Source organism: Eurosta solidaginis, chromosome 5, assembly GCF_040869045.1.
Source record: "Eurosta solidaginis isolate ZX-2024a chromosome 5, ASM4086904v1, whole genome shotgun sequence".
NCBI classification, from domain to species: domain Eukaryota; kingdom Metazoa; phylum Arthropoda; class Insecta; order Diptera; family Tephritidae; genus Eurosta; species Eurosta solidaginis.
Genome location: NC_090323.1, coordinates 250928361 through 250946213, shown reverse-complemented (window position 1 = coordinate 250946213; position 17853 = coordinate 250928361). Strand labels below are relative to the sequence as shown.

Below are 17853 nucleotides of genomic sequence, written 5' to 3'. Positions count from 1 at the left end.
TTAATTACCGTGGTGTGAGGGTAGCGTGCTCCGTCTACCACACCGTATGCTCTGGGTTCAAACCAGGCATGCTTAAACAACGAACCGATATAATTTCGTTACGATAATTAACGTTAATAAAAGAAACAAAGTCATTTCGTTTCGTTTATTAACGTTAAGAACGTCAAATTAAAGAAATGATTTTGTTTCGTTTTCTGCCATATCAAAACGAAATCATATCGTTTATGTTGATTATTAATTTCAAACTATGCTGGCAAAGCTGATTGATGGCGGAGTCATTAAAGGTGAAAGCATTAGCCAAGCTGATTGCAACTTTTCTCATGAATTTTGACAGTACGAACATTTCTCAGAGTATTTTTGACATTACCACCAACGAATTACACAAACAAATTACATGGAGTTTGTGTGTATGTCCGCTCGCTGTTACCAGCTTACGGCTTCACCATGGCTATAGCATTGCCAGTACAATTCAAACATAAAGCATCACGTTTTTGTTAACGTTTTTAACGTTAACGAAAGCTTTTCGTTTCGGTTAAAAACGAGATAAAATTTATCTTTATAATTCTTTATCGATAATATGTCGAAGTTTTTCTACGGAAACGGTGGAAATTCTTTGATAAACGATTAGCCTAACGTTAAGGTGCATCCCTAGTTCAAACCGCGGGCAAAGCAACATCAAAATTTTAGAAATAAAATTTTTCAATTAGAAGAAAATTTTTCTACGCGCCAGAGCGTGGCGAAAGATTGTGTATGTGTTAAGACAAATTTTATTTGAATATTTAAAAGTTCTATTGATAAAGCGAATTTCTTACTTAATTACAGAAAAGAGAAATGGATCGTCTGCTCGATGAAATTGAAAAATATAAGAGATTTAAACAAGAACAAGAGGACGTGCTAACACCCAACGAAAAGGAAGGGCTCGAGCAGACGAGCCAGATTGAGCATAAAATACAAGAACGTCAAAAACTTAACGAACAGTTGGAACGTGAAAAACAGCACCAAAATCAAGAGTTACCCATGGCTATTGCACGTCTTCCTCGTCAATCCATTGACAATAAAGACGATGATGAAATATTCAAACCGAAAATACCACAATTTGATCGATCCGTTAAACCGCCTATGTCCTCTATGACGACGAGCAGTACATCCACCTATATAATGGATAGACAACGTGATTTTTCACCGATACCCGGTGCAATGGTAAATTTAGCTTAAAAAGGCACATGCTTCATGCAAAAAATATGAGCATGAAAAAGTACAATGGTAGACAGTAGACTCATGTTCGCCGCAGATGTCACGCTTTCACCTCATACCTATGTTAAATGTTATTAGAACTTTAGTCATAGATTTGTAAACATAACATGCGTTTATTTTTTTTTTTATGGATTCAGTCACGTTTGGCGACATTATGCATGCGCCCTTTGTATGAACAAGTCAACAGCCAGCATCGAACGTGTTAATGACCGACTGTTAGTTTCATTAACGTGACCGATTCACAGCTGTTTTATATATTGGTTATGTATGTATGTAATAAAATAATAAAAAAAAATAAATGTAAGGCGCGATAACCTCCGAAGAGATCTAAGGCCGAGCTTCTCTTCCAATTTACGTCGTGCTCCTCTTGATTTTTCCCTACAAATTGGCCGGACGGGACCTACATGTTTTATGCAGACTCCGAACGGCATCTGCAAGGCAGATGAGTTTTCACTTAGAGCTTTTCATGGCAGAAATACACCCGGAGCGCTTGCCAAACACTGCCAAGGGGCGACCCCGCTTAGAAAAATTTTCTTCTAATTGAAAAATCTTATTTCTAAAATTTTGATGTTGCTTTGCCCGCGGTTTGAACTAGGGATGCACATTAACGTTAGGCTAATCGTTTATCAAAGAATTTCCACCGTTTCCATATAAACACTTCGACATATTCAGCCCTATTCTTGAATCCATCGTATACTCGATTTTCGTAAATTCTACGAAAGTACGTTTACTGAATCTATCGTAAGTTCGAAATTCGTAGAAAGCCTTCACTGAACACACTCGAACTGTGAAATCGTAGAGTTTCGTACAAATTTTCTACGACGCGTATCAGTTTGCGGGAAAAAGTAAAATCATTAAAAATTCAGAATAAAAAGGGATATTAAACAAATAAAATATAAGTATATTATTAAAAGTGATATGTATACTAATTTAATTACAATCTATTGTTATAATAGGTCAAAAATTGTCACAACTCGCCAACAATGTTCCTGCTTACTTGACCTATTGCAGCAGCACCCTGAAATGGCGGTAGGCTTTACAAAGTGCCCAACGGAGGAGGTTAACAAATGTTGGGAAAACAATGCAAATAGTATTGCGCCACCAACAAAAGATGAAACTATCTGGAAAAAAGTAATGCTTTTGTAATACGTATGCATATCGGCAACTTAGCTTCACAGATTAGGAAGAAGGCTTAAAAGAATTAAATTAAAATTAAATTACTAAAATATTAATTTAAATTTTTAAGGGTCTTATAATAACGACAATTATTGCAAAAACTATAAAACATAATTACACCCTGAAACCTATATTTTTCGTAGAACTGCCTTTTTACGCTACGTTTCTCTTCGTTGGTCATATCTAAGTATATTAATTGTGGACATAGCCGCGTTTGGAAAATTAGTAAGGAATCTTTTAAAACTTTGGAAAATGTGGTCTGACACATCGGAAAGTCAAAATCTTTTCCAAATCCTTGCTGATAGCTACCTTCCGCAAAAAAAAAAGTTTTACCGATGCTAAGCGAATTATAGGACTCATTGAACGTGACCCACCGAACGGTGTACTTCCTTCATTTATAACACCGAGCACGTAGGAAAACGCAGCCTTGTTTAGGCGGAAAGTTTTTATAAAACACAATTTTTTAAAACCTTTATAAGTTCATTAAAACAGGGATCCTTTCACATACATAGCCTCTTCTAATTTCAAGACTCCTCGCAGTTTTTAAATCACGCCTTTCTTGCTCATTTTCTTCTAACAAAGCTGCAAATGATATGGAATCCATTTTAAGCACTAAACTGTTTTTTTAAATGTTATAATGCAATTTTAAACTAAAATTTAAATTGAAATTTTTTATTTACAATCGCTCAGCTGACTTCGAATAACCAAAATATAACATTATATGTTGGCAGCCCTTTTTTCGGTTTCACATGAGGTCAGTGATAGCAAATTCTTCGTATTCGTAGCGGAGGGTTGTATTCGTAGATTTTCTACGATGGATTCAAGAATAGGGCTGATTATCGATAAAGGAATTATAAAGATAAATTTTATCTCGTTTTTAACCGAAACGAAAAGCTTTCGTTAACGTTAAAAACGTTAACAAAAACGTGATGCTTTATGTTTGAATTGTGCTGGCAATGCTATAGCCATGGTGAAGCCGTAAGCTGGTAACAGCGAGCGGAAATACACACAAACTCCATGTAATTTGTTTGTGTAATTCGTTGGTGGTAATGTCAAAAATACTCTGAGAAATGTTCGTACTGTCAAAATTCATGAGAAAAGTTGCAATCAGCTTGGCTAATGCTTTCACCTTTAATGACTGCGCCATCAATCAGCTTTGCCAGCATAGTTTGAAATTAATAATCAACATAAACGATTTGATTTCGTTTTGATATGGCAGAAAACGAAACAAAATCATTTCGTTAATTTGACGTTCTTAACGTTAATAAACGAAACGAAATGACTTTGTTTCTTTTATTAACGTTAATTATCGTAACGAAATGATATCGGTTCGTTGGTTAAGCATGCCTGGTTTGAACCCAGAGCATACGGTGTGGTAGACGGAGCACGCTACCTTCACACCACGGTAATTAGTTATTATTGTATAAAAAACTTTTATTTTATATTAGGAGATTCAAAACAGACCACAACCATTACATTTTTATTATATTTATATCACTATATTTATTTCACTTATTTTGTAAACTTTATGGACGTGCGCATAAACAAAACATATGTGCACAGAGTTGCAAGTTTGACACTTGAGATCATGTAGTTGCCGAACGACGTAAAGCTACGCGATAAACGGCAACGTAAGATTCAGAATACCATGAGCACACGAAACCGTCCAAGCAGGTATCGTTCGTTGAGCGTATCGTTCGCCAAACAGAATGAGGCTGTTAATTGACGGAAGCATGTTTGCAACGTATCAACGAAAATAGAATGCTCTGAAGGCGCCTAATGTCTTTTATGTTTAAATGCTATCGATAACTACCAACACCCATCACATTAAATGTGAAAGCGTAAAATAACCGAAATTTCGTTTAATCAAGAAAGGCGTATCCATTGTTTACTATATAGTTTGGCAGCTTAAATAGAGGTTATGTTGCGAATAGAGTGGTAGGCAGTGGACTAGGCAGTCGAATGTCATATAATGAAGGAATAGTGTTCGGAGTTTTTTTCAAAGTTAAAAAAAAATGATAAAAGCTTTAATATAAATAAAACTATTGTTTTATTAACAACCAAAACGCCTTAAATATTCAATATACATAAATTCGTAAGGATTATCTCACTTTAAAATTTGAGTTAAATAATCTAAATCAGCTGTTAGTTGCGCTACTTGGTAAAATTTACAATGACTTTTAAACTATAAGTTTGCGCACTTTAAAATATATATATTTGTGATCGAGAGAACTCCCTCTTTCATTTGATTCCAAGTTAAACCCGAACTCGGGGGTGCTAAACTAAATCCATGGTTCAATTATGTACAGGTTGGCTCATCTCATCAGCTGATTTTATTTATGTCATTGCATGGTCGAAGGGATTGTCAAAAGGAGATGGCAAACTCAAAATGAAACCAACACATTGGCAAACATTTTACTTACACATACAAAAACTGCTAAGTTTTATGTTTCCATTCCATACCATTCGCACCAACACCAATACACAGATTTTGACAATTTGAACAGACATATTTTGTTGCTTTACAGATGAGCCAACCTGTATATAGTGCCGTGAAAAAATTGAGAGCGTAAACAAATGTTTCGTATCAAGTCATCTATGCCATAGATGAATGGATTTGCAACTCTTTGTTTCGAGAGAGCGCTGTCAAAATGCACATTTTTTATAACATTTATCAATGATGCCACTCCAAACAAAATTGAATAGATCTGAAAATGGGGATTTTTGACATACATTTCGGCGATTATAGTTTCAATCATTTAATAATAAGATAGTCGTAAAATATTTATTTCCTTAAAGTTATTTCACAATTATACGACTAGTTAGAGTTAAATATAAACAAATCTAAGTAAAATCTACATTTCGATTAAATTAATTAGTCAAATATTGTAACGCATTTAACTCGTAGTGAAAACCATCTATTCTTTTGAAATTTCAGTAAATCGGACCTATGATATAATAGTTAACATTATTTGATGGATAGGGCTTATCCTGCATGTCTGGCGTTCCAGGTTCTGTGATCAAAATGGACTGGTTGCATCGGGAGTTCATATTTACAAAACCTATTTTTAGTGATAACTTTTGAATGGGAAATAATATTTACTCTCCGCCTTCGAATTAATAATACTTACACCAAAACAAGTATTTCTATCCTTTTTCCCATAATTTTTGAACGCTATTCTACAGTTGTAGGTCAAACAAAAGTTTACCAAAATTTTTGGCACGTTTTTCGTTTTGCTGGCACATTTTTTGTTCTGGCACCCGCTTCAGCTGGCGCGAGGGATTTATCTGTGATTGTTGCCAGCAACAACTAGAAGATAAATCCCTCGTGAGAGCGAAAATATGAGAGCGTAAGCAAAAGATTCGTATCAATCTAATCTATGTCTATGCATTAAATGTGAAAGCGTAAAATAACCGAAATTTCGTTTAATCAAGAAAGGCGTATCGTAGACACCCACCGCCCACAAACACCGGATGGAGCGTAATTCATTGCAACAACGAAAATTCCATCGTAGCAATGCCGAAAATGGCACAAGTCAAAGATTTGCATTTGGGTAAAACCTTAAATGATTTGAAAAAACAAGCAGAAATTCCAGATGCACGCAGTAAGAAGACGCAAATGTAAGTACACTGTGTGTACTACACACACGCACATAATATACTAGGGCACGCGCTAATAAGCAAACTAATGTATCTACAGTATTTGCCTAATTGGCTAAGTGCCCAAAAAATAATAAAAATTATGAAATATATCCATTGCATACTTTTTTTACAGTTTGGTGAGGTCCGCAAGAAAGTTAAGCCGTGAAGCAGACAAACATTATAGAGAAGGCGATGAAGAGTTGGCGTATATATTATACATGAAATATTTCAATTTACTCCATTGTATAAACAAGAAACCTGAATACTCTGAACATAGGCAAAATGTACGCCAACTTTTGGGCGGCAATTCCAAGAATAATCGGTCTATGAACAAGCTAGAGCTTTTACATTCATCACTTAGGCGACGTTATGAGGAAAAGCAACAGGCTAATGCTAACGTGCAACATCAAACTGCAGTTGTATTACCAACACGTAGAGCAATAAAGCAAACAAACGAACAAGTACATAACTACAATGAGTTGAGCACATCAGAGTAACTTGATCTCTTGAAAGCGGCTACACAGGGACTAGCAAGTGCAGAAGCATCATATAATGGTTACTATATTTTGCAATCGTTGAAATTGTTGAAATTCGTACTTGAAAATATATTTGATATATAATAAAAATATATAATAAAAATATATAATAAAAATATATAATAAAAGTATATAATAAAAATATTGTTATAGTATATAAATTTGGAGTGGGGAGCACTTTGAAGTGCTAACGTACTAAATATTAAAGAAAATTTTCTCAGCGTGCAGAGGAAGCAATGAAGGACTGGGACGTGGCGTTGTCTATGTCAACAATGCAATCTCTATTTGAAAGATACGACTCAATCCATATCAAAAATGAGGAATGAAAACCCAATGCCAGAAGCTTAGCCAAGAGTATCTGGTGCGAAACCTTGTCGAAAGCCTTTGAAAAGTCAGTGTATATTGTATCAACTTGCAATCTATTATGGAAAGGGGAAATGCAGTATTCAGAAAAAATAGATAAGTTACTAACAGTGGATCATTTTCAAACGAACCCGTGCTGATTGTTCGAAATTATGCCCTTTACTGCAAAGTATAATTTATAATTTACTATAATCTCAAAAAGTTTGGATACAGATGAGAGCTTCGAAATAGGTCTATAATTACGAACATCATTTTTGTTACCACTCCTGAATATCGGAGAAATTGAAGTTAGCTTCCAGTCATCCACAAATGTCCCAGTGGCCAGTGAGTTGTTGAAGGTAATTGTAAGAGGCTCAGCCAAACACAAACAGTTTTTCAACAGTATGACCGAAAGACCATCTGAGTCCGTCTTTGTAGACGGCTTAAGCTTTCCAATACCATTCACAACATCCATAGCGGAAACACGCAAAGATCCAAAATTGAGCGCTGAGTTGCTCATGGAAGGCAAACTCGAACGGACGCGAGTGTCTGGTTCAAAATTAGAACAAAACAAGTAAGGAAGGCTAAGTTCGGGTGTAACCGAACATTACATACTCAGTTGAGAGCTGTGGAGACAAAGTAAGGGAAAATCACCATGTTGTAAAAAGAATCTAGGGTAACCCTGGAATGTGTTTGTATGACATGTGTATCAAATGGAAGGTATTAAAGAGTATTTTAAGAGAAAGTGGCCCATAGTTCTATAGTTGGACGCCATTTAGGGATATCGCCATAAAGGTGGACCAGGCCTGACTCTACAATTTGTTTGTACCCATATCGGGTATCAAATAAAATGTGTTAATGATAATTTTAAAAGGAAGTGCGCCTAAGTTCTATAGGTGGACGTCTTTTCGAGATATCGCCATAAAGGTGGACCAGGGGTGACTCTAGAATTTATTTTGTACGATATGGGTATCAAATGAAAGGTGTTAATGAGTATTTTAAAAAGGAGCGGGCCTTAGTTCTATATGTGGACGCCTTTTCGAGATATCCCCATAAACGTGGACCAGGGGTGACTCTGTTGTTGTTGTTGTTGTAGCGATTAGGTTACTCCCCGAAGGCTTTGGGGAGTGTTATCGATGTGATGGTCCTTTGTCGGATACAGATCCGATACGCTCCGGTAACACAGCACCATTAAGGTGCTGGCCCTACCATCTCGGGAACGATTTATATGGCCACATTTAACCTTCAGGCCATCCCTCCCTCCCCACCCCAAGTTCCATGAGGAGCTTGGGTCGCCAGAGCCTCGTCTGTTAGTGAAACGGGATTCGCCGCTCGAAGGTGAGGTTGAAAATTGGGTTGGAGAAGCTATATATTGCGCTACACAACCCCTTGAATCCCAGGGGTGACTCTAGAATGTGTTTGTACGAGATGGGTATCAAATTAAAGGTATTAATGAGGGTTTTAAAAGGGAGTGGCCCTTAGTTGTATATGTGAAGGCGTTTTCGAGATATCGACCAAAATGTGGACTAGGGTGATCCAGAACATCATCTGTCGGGTACCGCTAATTTATTTATATATGTAATACCACGAACAGTATTCCTTCCAAAATTCCAAGGGCTTTTGATTTCGCCCTGCAACACTTTTTCATTTTCTTCTACTTAATATGGTAGGTGTCACACCCATTTTACCAAGTTTTTTTCTAAAGTTATATTTTGCGTCAATAGACCAATACATTTACCATGTTTCATCCCTTTTTTCGTATTTGGTATATAATTATGGCATTTTTTCATTTTTCGTAATTTTCGATATCGAAAAAGTGGGCGTGGTCATAGTCGGATTTCGGCCATTTTTTACACCAATACAAAGTGAGTTCAGATAAGTACGTGAACTGAGTTTAGTAAAGATATATCGATGTTTGCTCAAGTTATCGTGTTAACGGTCGAGCGGAAGGACAGACGGTCGACTGTGTACAAAAACTGGGCGTGGCTTCAACCGATTTCGCCCTTTTTTACAGAAAACAGTTATCGTCCTAGAATCTAAGCCTCTACCAAATTTCACAAGGATTGGTAAATTTTTGTTCGACTTATGGCATTAAAAGTATCCTAGACAAATTAAATGAAAAAGGGCGGAGCCACGCCCATTTTGAAATTTTCTTTTATTTTTGTATTTTGTTGCAACATATCATTACTGGAGATAATTTACTTATATACTGTAAAAATATTAAATTTTTTGTAAAAATTTCACTTTAAAAAAAATTTTTTTTTAAAAGTGGGCGTGGTCGTTCTCCGATTTTGCTAATTTTCATTAGTCATACATATAGTAATAGGAGTAACGTTCCTGCCAAATTTCATCATGATATCTTCAACGACTGCCAAATTACAGCTTGCAAAACTTCTAAATTACCTTCTTTTAAAAGTGGGCGGTGCCACGCCCATTGTCCAAAATTTTACTTATTTTCTATTCTGCGTCATAAGTTCAACGCACCTACCAAGTTTCATCGCTTTATCCCTCTTTGGTAATGAATTATCGCAATTTTTCGATTTTTCGAAATTTTCGATATCGAAAAAGTGGGCGTGGTTATAGTCCGATAGCGTTCATTTTAAATAGCGATCTGAGATGAGCGCCCAGAAATCTACATACCAAATTTCGTCAAGATATCTCAAAATTTACTCAAGTTATCGTGTTAACGGACCGACGGACGGACGGACGGACATGGCTTAATCAAATTTTTTTTCGATACTGATGATTTTGATATATGGAAGTCTATATCTATCTCGATTCCTTTATACCTGTACAACCAACCGTTATCCAATCAAAGTTAGTATACTCTGTGAGCTCTGCTCAACTGAGTATAAAAATTGGCAAATAGATTCGCAGCATCAACTGCATTGTTTGCGGATTTGTCGTTGAAAAACACATGACTAGGGACAGATGAGCAGGCCTTTTTTGACTTTATGAAACGCCAAAACGCCTTTGAGTTCGACATTATATTACTCTCAAAGCTCAGAACATAATTTCTGTACAAAAACCTATTCAAGCACTTGAATGCCTTAAAATCATTTTGAAATTTTGAGTAGTGCGCCGAATCTCCAGTTCTTTTATACTGTTTTAAAGATTTGCATTTAACATTCCTCAGATGTTTTAGCCTCTTAGTATGACAGGGCGTTTTATATTATTTTTTTCTATAAATTGGGATATGCTTCAAGCACAACTCATGAACCTTATTTTTAAAAATATGAAAACAAGATGTGACATCATTATCGCGGAATGAATCACACCAATCAATGCTAAATAATATTTCATTAAGATGCGACATATCACAAGCACTATAGTTGAAATTCGTTTCAGGCTTATCGGTAATTTCAGCGAATTCATAAAACTCCAATTCAAGGGAAATAGAAACGGGATGTTTGTCGGTCTGCAAGATTGGTGTGAAGCATTCAGACAATGTGTAGTGAACATTGTTTGAGATAAACACTTAATCTAAAATTCTATTTAGCCTATTATAGAGCCCATTAATTTGTACCAAATCAATACTTAAGAAACTATCAATAAGATGAATTTCGGCTGAAGATTTAACGTTATAGGCCATAAAAGAAGCCGTGTCCTCAATATGAGACCAATTCAAATTACATATTGTATTAATAGAAATGTTAATCAATGTTTGATAGCAAATCGATAACTTTTCGAATAGAAGCGATAACTTTTCGATAGCAAATTTTAGTATTTTTTGATGGTAAAGCGAAAAAATATATAAAAATTTTCGATAGAAACCCCGATAACTTTTTGAAGACATATCTAAAATTTTCGATAAAAACTTGGAAACTCTTCAATGGTAAAATTTATAGCTTTTCGGTAAGAAATCGATATTATTTGTATAACGTATCGATAACATTTTGATAACACACTTATTCCATAAATTTTTTATACCAAATCGATAATTCTTCGATAACAACGCTTTTCAATAAATACTCGACAACTTTTCGATAATAAATCGTTAACTTTACGATAAAAATCAATAATTTTGAAAACATATCTATAACTTTTCGATACTAAATCGATATTTTTTGCATAAACTCTCGATAACATTTTGATATTGTTAACTTTTTCGTTCAATTTTTCATTGCAAATCGATAAATTTTTGATAACATAGCGATAAATTTTCAATAAATACCCGATAAATTTTCGATATTAAATAGTTAATTTTACGATAAAAATCAATAACTTTTTGAAAACATATCGATAAATTTTCGAAAAGTAATCGACAACTTTTTAACAATAAGCCAATAACTCGTCGACAAATTCATTGATAATCTCTGCTGGCTATGGCAAATTTAAAAAACCTTCGATAATTCGTCAATAAAAAGGGAAGACAACCCATAACCCATCGGTAGTAAACTGATAACACTTCAAAAACATACCCTTACCCCTCGTCCGGTTCCGATTCAAGCTTCAGTTTTGCCTTTGGTTGTAACTTCCAGTCTTTCTATTCCTCCTCTACCATTTATGAGAAAAAATAACGTTTTGCGTGTCCTACAAGCACACCACTCACGTTGTATGAGAGTTCACTCTCCTAGTTATGAAATATGTTTTTTCCATTGCTTTTACTTTTGTGCTTCCGCTTTTAAAATATATGAATCCATCTAGAAGTTTTTAGGTCATTTTGGCAAATGATTTGTGGCTGAAATGTGTTTAGCTCTGCTTATGTCGAGAGTTCGTTAGCCGCGTGTGAGTATGGCTGTGTTTGAGTTTTGTGGTCGCTTGTGATCCTTCCTGTTCAAACCGACATAACGAAAAAAAAATTAAGCATATGAGTGTATTTGCCAAAAATTTTACAGCTTTACATCTTGAGGATATACGAAATTAGGCAATGACAACAAAGCGCAATGGCGGTCGCTAATGTTGTGCTAAAATATGGAAAGGAGAGACGGAGTGGTGCGATGATATAGCAAACGAGCAATAGAGATAGAGAAAAGGGGAAGAACTTAGAAGTAAAGAGCATAAAGTAAGGGCATTGAAATGACTGAGCAAAAGCGCTTTATGGTTTTTGTTCCTTTTGATTATTTATACTTTTTTCGTGTTTTATTACATATTTTTTTCTGAAGGCGAAAATTTAATACCAAAAATTGCAATTAGCTGGCTTAAAAGTTGGCACTTGTTAGCAATTTTTTTCATCTTGTTACGGATGTTAGAAAGCTCATGTTTTTTGTATATAAGTGGCTGTTTTTTTTAAGCTGTGGCACATATAACACAGGAAATTTACCAACTCGGGGGGAATAAACAATACTTCGGAAAAAGTTTTTATAAAAAAAAAAGAAACGTTTTATTTATGAGTAATTTTTTTGGCAAAAACATCTTTGAGCACGGATAACGGTTGGTACGACCTTTTCTTTGAGCTGCCATTGTATACAAATTAGCTGTCGGAATAGGTGAATTGTGGTGTCAGGAAGTACTGGAGGGTGCAGGAACTTGTTAACGGTAGCTTAAAGACATTCTCACATTAGAGTATCATTGTGCATGTACAAGTTTTTTGCTTTAATAAGGAGTTCTTAAAGAAGTAGTTTTGCTAAAGCCATGGTCGGAGGACACAAGGTCTGGAAGTAAAAATAAAATAACTGTCGCTTTGCCTGTTATTGCATTTATCTTATTCCATTATGAGTTACCCACCATTTTCTTGTCTTTCAGTTAATTGGTTCTTTAGACCATGTTGGTAGTGTTGACCAAACATCTCTTACTGTGTTAGTTTTAGTGGTACAATTCGCCTGAAATGTTGCTACTATCATGATCGTCCATCATCCAGCCATAGTAATAGAAACGAAAATCAATAAAACCAACAAAATTTAAACATTTTATTATTAAAAAATTTCGATGACCCACGTTGGGCGCAATCAAATTTACAACTGAATCTAAGGCTGGTGATCAAAACTTCTGCCCTTTCAATATTTTCGATCGTGGGTTCGAGCTCACTGCTGTATGAGCTGCAGTTCTGGCCACATCACTTGAGAAAAAACATAAAGATCTCGCGTAAGCTGCCACGTTCATACTTGGAGAGAATTCGAAGCCTTGAAGTATTGTGGCATTCGGAAATATGTGATGGGTCTTTCAAACGAAGGCTTACATTCGAGCTTATGCGGTGCCCGATTTGTTCAATGCCAGGGAGCTCAGAAATATCGAAGGAAACGAGATCACTTATGAGATGATCATATGAAGCTCCGCAATATATAAGCCTTGCAGAAAACTCTAGATAATCACCTTGGTGAACTGTCTTAGGAAGTCGCAGAATACACTGTTAGAGCAACAAATTTGCTATCACTCAACCAGGATGATCGCGAAGCCTCAAGGTTCTCATTGAGGGTCTCGATGATTGAGTAAAAGAGGGACGAGTTTGGTGCTGAAACCAAAGAAATCAGCAGCAAGAAAACTTATTGCTAATTGGTAGTGACTAGGACTGTGAATATCCGCATATTCGAATATCCGGATATCCATACGGATATCCGTCGACACGGATAAAATCGGGACGTTATGGATATCCGGTTAATATTGGTTTGTGAAACTATCCGGATTTATTAAGATCCGGTTAATAACCGTGTTTTTGGATATCCGGTGAAAGCAACAAATTGATGTACCATATATGTTTATTTAACATTAATAACAATAAATTCGTGGGCCATTTAGATCAATAAACAGTGAATACAAAAATACTCATATTGAGAATTATGTAATACGATATTAAACTATTTTCTTCTTATTCTGGTGTAAGAAAAGAAGTGTCGATATCATTTCCCGACTCAAACAATTTCGTGTTGGACGAACTAAATTTTCAGCACTTGAAAATACCCTTTCATAAGCTGTTGAAGGTATCCAAGATATATTTTGGCGATTTTCGACAGATTGGGATAGGTTTGTTCTTGGTCTTGCCACCAATTGCTGGCACTGAGATTGTGGTTTATTTGTTCTTCGAATAAGTAGCGAAACTCGTCTTCCTTCCTTGTGTCACTGTCATTATCATTTAGAAGTATATCCATGGCCGTGAGGTCACTGTTTTCCGGAGCTTCTTCTTGGGCATTCATATTAGCAGTACCCATTTTATTGCCATTTTTTCCACATGATTTTCTATTTTGTCACTGCTAAGCACATTTGTCGCAATTTCGTAAGCAGTGAGTAAATCTATTAGAACATCAACTGCATCCCAGTCGCTGTCGGAAATTGCGATATTTTAAGCGGCCTTGTTTTTGGAAATTGAGCGATGAGCAATTACTGCAACAATAGGATATCGATGCTGTTTAATTCTTTCCAACGTAAAAAGAACTGAATTCCATCTAGCTGTACAATTTTGGATTAGGTTTTAAACTGTCTTTTCAGTCTTTTCAGTCTCTCGAGAGCATATGTACGTTTACCCGAATGATTGAAACTCTTCACCAGTTTTGAATCCTTTTGTATTACTCCACAACATTCAGGTAGTTTCGTTTCTAAATTAACACTCAATTAAAGTGTATGTGCACTGCATGGATGACTGGTTATGTCAGGGCTCAAACGCCGAACAGCATTTGCATCCATACCATTCTCTTGAAGATAGAAAACCCGATAGTGGCTCTATAGACTTGATGTCGATCCTTTGTTTTGTTGCGTTTTTTTCACAATATATACAAATGACACTTTTCTTATTTTCACTTGTTTGTAAAATTGTAGCTTTTTAATTTTGACGTTAATTTGGTAATCTACAAACATATTTTGTGAGTAATTTTTCGATGTTTGCTTCGTTCAATTCTGACATCCAGATATTCAACTTTTATATTCCAGTATCTGGACATACGGATATCCGGATTTTCTGGATAGTCGAACAGCGGATTTTTTCTTAGCTATACGGTTATTCGAATATCCGGTTTATCCGGATAGTTGAAAAATCCTGATGCAGTTCACAGCCCAAGTAGTGACGTACATAAATAAGTTTTCTATGCCGAATTCGCCAGGAAAAGAAGTGAAGTGAAGAAGAAGGTGATGCCCCACTTCTCGTCGCAATTTTCAGGTTTGCACCTACTAAAATTCTCATATTCATCCTCATATGTACTCAATAGGGTAGTGGGCATTAGCCTGAAAATATGAGTTAGCTGATGAGCACTCCCTCAACTTCTACCACGGAGCATACTTTCCCCGTTTATTAATAGCTTAAGCTTTTAATACCTACACCAGTCTTGCAGCCCAGTTTTGCTCTGCAGCCTTCTACATCCTATTTGGAGTATTTAATAGTACTACAATCTTTTGAATACCGTCTTCTCTTTGTTGGAAGTGCAATATTTTTCGTTGAACTAGTGAATTTTGTAAGTTTGCTAGAATTCAAACAAAGATTCCGAAGGATAGTATAAACTTTTAAGTTGCTGACCTCTACGCGTTGGCGGCGGTGAGTAGCGTAGCAGATTTAATGATGAGCTTTGCACAGATATCAACAGAGTCCAGATAATGTAAATGCAGCGGCTACGCTGGCTAGGTCATATTATGCAAATCAAGGATCACGTTCCGGCTAAGAAAGTATTTTTTCAATACACGGGCATCTCCCACTCCGCTGAAATGACCAGGTGGAAGACGATTAAGGGCCAGATTATGTATGACGCCGTGACACATTGCGCCGAAGTCACTCCCATTTACAATCACCACTATATAGTACCAAAAATTTTATAAAGGTGTTCAGGTTTACTGTCACTCACTGAAATTAATAAATGTTCTTATATCATAGGAATTTCGGTTCACAAGAGAATAAATTACTCGTGGCGTTATACATAATTTGTACCTTTTCTTGGTGTGATTCCAGAGAACAAGCGACTAGCGCGCCTTGCTGGATGCCCATAATCGTTATAAAAGCTAAGCGACAATTAAGGAAGCCATTTCGTGGAGGCTTTCTTAACTCCTCTTCTTGACATTGAGTTTTCACAAAAATTGTAAGCTTAGAATTATTATACTTTTTTGTTCTATGCACCTACTGCAGAGAAACTCGTCCTAGCTTCGGTCTAGTACAATTCCGGATCTTATATCCTCTAGCAAACAGGGTAAGATCCGTCTTCTACGCCTCAATTGAACGTTAAATGACCAGGCATGAGTATCACAAAGCATTCTATCAGATAGCTTACTATTTGCAGCCGTTTACCACAATAGACAACTGAAATATAATCTACGTACGTCGTGCGTTTGATGGTTCTCTCATCGAGCTGCCTGAGCAACTGATTGATAACCGACGCCCATGAAAGAAATTATGGCATCCTGAATGGCGATGTATCCCTGCTCAATAAACCTATGCCGTCATGTAGCCTTTTTGTGAAAAACTTAGCTTAAAGACAACATGTAGCCGATCCAACTCGTACTAAAAGCAACGGATTAAGATTTTTCAAAATATTTCTCAAAGCACTGGCTATGTTATGAAGGAGACCTAAGACGCACTAAGCAGTGCAGTGTTTACTGAGCTGAACAAATCAAGTTTTAACGCAACCGTGTGCTTATGAAGGGTTTTGCGCAGGAAGGCAGATTTAAGTGTAATGGGTCTGTAGTCTTTGGTCTTTCCCGCCTTATTGTAGGTAAACGACGCGAACCACCCTCAAAACGTGAATCACATGATACAGTCTTACGAACCCATCAAACAATATCTTCTGCCATTCTGTGATCATTCTTCACGACATTTAAGCATAAAATATTAATAAATGTAAGACGCGATAACCTCCGAAGAGGGTTTAGGCGGAGCTTCTCCTCCAGTTTGCGTCATGCTACTTTTATAGTTTTTACTTCAAATTGGCGGGATGTGACCTACTTTTTATGCCGGCTCTGAATGGCATCTGCAAGGCAGATAAGTTTTCACTGAGAAGCTTTTCAATTAATTGAGAAATACACTCGCAGTGCTTGCCAAATAACTGCCGAGAGCGACCTCGCTTAGAATTTTTTTTTTTTTTTATTGAAAAAACTTCTTTCTAAAATTTTGATGTTTCTTTGCCCGGGGCGTGAACCCAGGATCTTCGGCGTGGTACGCGAATCACACAACGATCTTACCACGGCGGACGGAAGATTTCGGATGGAAGGGAATATTGCAACTGTAGGCGGAAATTTAAAACTGAAAAATAAAAAGTTGCAAAAATTTAAATATTCAGTGTAAAATTTTAAGTGAACATTAATTAATCCATTAAAAATTCGGTCTTTTAATGCCTCTATCCATATTTATGTGCAAGTGCAGAATTGATGTTCTGGTATTAGTTAGTCTCTTTTTGCCTACAGCTACTTTCATATGTATGTATATATGTGTGTATACGCATGTGCACTATATAACTCATATCACTCAACAATTGGCTTAAAAGTTAATTAAAATTTTAAGTTTAGCCAACAAAAGCCTCTGCCTCGTTACTGCATGCATTTGCCATTGTTTCTTGACTTGAAGAGCACACCGAACAAACTGAGCGCAAACAACCATAATTCCCTGCCAGCATTTTGCTTAAGTCCATACAATGAATAATTCACAATTTATTAATGAAAATTCATTGCCGGCCATTTATGAGACAAACATTGTGCTGCACATAGAATATTATCTGATTTATTGCTTATTGGATATGCAAGATTTTCCTAAATTTAGTAGCTTATGAGCGAGCAGGGGGCAGTGAAATAAGTGGCCTTGATTGCTGGCCACCTATTGTGTATGCACTGCTGGAGTTAGAGACATGAGGGGTATATAGGAAAGCATTTGAGTTCAATTAGTGGTAATATTTGCTTTTTTGCTCAGTAGAATATAAATTAGATCGAATTATCTTTGAGTTGTGCATATCTTAATATATAAAAAAAACGTGTCATTATGTTTGGGACCAATAGGCTCCTAAACTACTGAACCGATTTTGAATTTGTTTTGCACCCCGTGTGTAGTTTGATCTAAGTTGAA

The 17853-nt window shown here is 36.2% G+C and overlaps 2 protein-coding genes across 3 annotated transcripts in view; both read left to right on the top strand.

The window, feature by feature from the left end:
• dpr20 (defective proboscis extension response 20) overlaps nucleotides 1-17853 on the top strand; it is a 311446-nt gene that overhangs the window by 223947 nt on the left and 69646 nt on the right. The gene's annotated exons all lie outside the window — the stretch shown is intronic.
• On the top strand, nucleotides 5875-6753 carry LOC137234024 (ubiquitin carboxyl-terminal hydrolase 8-like). The gene is made up of 2 exons (XM_067757670.1): nucleotides 5875-6051; nucleotides 6206-6753. The coding sequence occupies exons 1-2, from the start codon at nucleotides 5948-5950 to the stop codon at nucleotides 6567-6569; spliced, it is 468 nt and encodes a 155-aa protein (XP_067613771.1). The 5' UTR covers nucleotides 5875-5947; the 3' UTR covers nucleotides 6570-6753.